Source organism: Tupaia chinensis, unplaced genomic scaffold (genome assembly GCF_000334495.1).
Source record: "Tupaia chinensis unplaced genomic scaffold, TupChi_1.0 Scaffold143622_1, whole genome shotgun sequence".
In the NCBI taxonomy this organism is placed as follows: Eukaryota; Metazoa; Chordata; class Mammalia; order Scandentia; family Tupaiidae; genus Tupaia; species Tupaia belangeri.
Window position 1 is genome coordinate 110423 of NW_006203470.1, and position 2328 is coordinate 112750.

Here is a 2328-nt window from a genome sequence, read left to right on the forward strand (position 1 = left end):
CCCCCCCGCCCCCCCCCCCGCAGGCCCCCCCCCCCCCAGCAGCTGCCTCTCCTGCTCTGCAAGCCGCCTCCCCGCGACCGCCATGCCCCTGTGGGAAGCCGCTGCAGCAGGAGCTGCACGGGCTGGGCGCTGCCCTCACAGAGAAGCTCGATGGGCTGGCCGCAGCCCTGGCAGGCCTGGTTCAGGAGGTTGCCACCATGAGAAGCCAGGTGGATCGGCTGGGGAGGTGTCCGCGGCACCCTGGGCCAAAGTGCCAGGCTTCCTGGCCATGGCCCCTCCCCCGGGGTCCTCGCTGGACTAATGGCCCTGGTCACAGACACCTGCCGTACTGGAGACAGAAGGGCCCCATCAGGCCTAAACCAAAGGTCCTGCGGGGCCAGGCGGAGGGCCGCAGGGCTGGCGACCCCCCCAGACTCTCCAGAGGAAGTGTCCGCCTGGTGCCCCAGCCGCCGCCACTCACTCCCCCAGCAGAACCATCTGGGCCCAGCTGCAGCCACCCCCTGGAGCCCCTCTCAGCACACGGCTGCCATGCTGTGCCGACCGGTCACCCCATCCTCAGACATGCAGGGGGCCGCCAGAGCCCCCTCTCCCCCTCAGTGCCTGCTGCCTTACCCCCCCAGGTGGCCTTTCTCCCTGCCACTGGTGCAGACGCAGGAGCAGCCCCACTCGGGGACCCCAGCCAGCCCAAGGAGCCGAGCAGCCTGCCGCCGGCCCAGGGAGCCCCCCAGGAGGACCTCTGGGGAGGAGAGCACAGGGACCCAAGGGGGGCCCACTGGCCACGCCCTTCAACTCAGCCTTGCCAAGGCTGCAGGAGTGGCCCAGGTGCCCCCGCACCCCACCCCAGGTCACCTTCTCCCAGGGGCTGCCTCCCCTGACCTTCCCCACTGCCGAGTCCTACCTTCACTCGGCTGCTCCAGACCCAGTAGAGTCTGGTCAGGAGGTCGCGGGTGGGTGCATTTCTCAACCAGGCCTCTGGCAGTCTTGGCCAGACTCAAGTGTCGCCTCCCCTCCTATCCTCCCCACTGGAACCCCAGAATTGCAGGGGGTGGTGTGGGCACACGCATGTGTGCACGGGGTGCTCTCCGGACACAGAGGCGGGAGAACATGACTTTCTGCCCGCCTGCTGTTTCGATCACACAGTGCCGGCCGCGCCCTCACCTTCCTAGAGCACAGGTCGGCTCCAGAATCACTGGGGGAAGCTCGGCCCTGATCGAAGCTGGCATGTGCCTCCCCTCCCAGATGCCCTTGAGACAATCCAGCAGTGTGCTGCAGGCGGAGCAGTGACCACTGCGGACAGCTGCACACAGCGTTCGCCTCAGGGCTGCAGATTTAAGTGCCACTAAGTGCCCCTCCCTGGAGAGCTCACAGCAGACCAGAGTCCTGTGTGCTGCAGGGGGCGGGGAGAGCATCCCCCAGCGGGGCGTGGTTACACTGTGGCCTCCATTTCTCTGTGCTGTCAGAGGTCTGGGCACACACACCTGCTCCCAGAGGGTTTCGAGCTGCTGGGGCCAGTTGGCCGTGTGGGAGCTGGCTCCCTGTGCACCAGCCTTAACCACCATGCCCTGGGGCCAGCTCTGCAGGAGGCCGAGGCCAAGGTCAGGGTGTGGTCAGGGCAGTTCCGGACTCTGAGGGTATGTCCCAGGCCTCCTCCGTCGGTGGTGGGTGGCTCTTGTGTGCTTGTGGCATCTCCTGTGCGTCCATCCCAGTCTCCCCTTTGTATCAAAGCTCGGTTGTGTTGTTGTCTTCCTGATGAATTCATTTCAGCCCGATTACCTCCATAAAGACCCTCGCTCAGAGTGGACTCATTATGAGGACTGGGGATTTAGACACAAAATTGGGGCCACAGCTCAGCCCAATGCACACGTGAGGGGCTGGTCAGGTGGGTTTGTCATGCCCCAAGGAGGCATGAGCAGGTGTCACCAGGCCCACTTCTGTCCTGGTGGCAGAAATGCTCCTGTTTGCAAGACCCTGGCAGTGCATTGGGCTGTCACTCCTGCCTCCTGTTGCTCAGCTCATGCCTCCCCGTCCGAGCCAGCCATGTCCCCACTGGACTCCTTTCACTGAGGAGTCTCCTGAGTGGGGTCTGTGTAGATCGCTGGCCTGGTTAGCGTTGCACCAGAGAACCAGGGACCCTGAGTCAAGCCGGGTGCATGGTGATGACAGCACCTTGGGGCTGCTTTGCCCAGGGTGTCCCCCGAGGCATGGTCACTGGAAACGGAGCCTGAACACCCTCAACTGAGCCAGGCCAGGTGGCCTTGCCTAGGGCTCGGGGCTGAAGTCTGGCTTGGTCCTGCTGCACCAAGGGGCCATCAGAGTGTGTTGAGGATG

The 2328-nt window shown here is 64.8% G+C and overlaps 1 protein-coding gene across 1 annotated transcript in view; it reads left to right on the forward strand.

Moving 5' to 3' along the window:
* KRABD3 (KRAB domain containing 3) overlaps window positions 1-1742 on the forward strand; it is a 23234-nt gene extending 21492 nt beyond the window's left edge. Inside the window, exon 19 of the mRNA XM_027766666.1 lies at window positions 6-1742. Coding sequence (XP_027622467.1) covers window positions 6-875 — 870 coding nt within the window. The 3' untranslated portion in view covers window positions 876-1742. The remainder of the gene's footprint in view (window positions 1-5) is intronic.
* The last annotated feature ends 586 nt before the right edge of the window (window positions 1743-2328 follow it).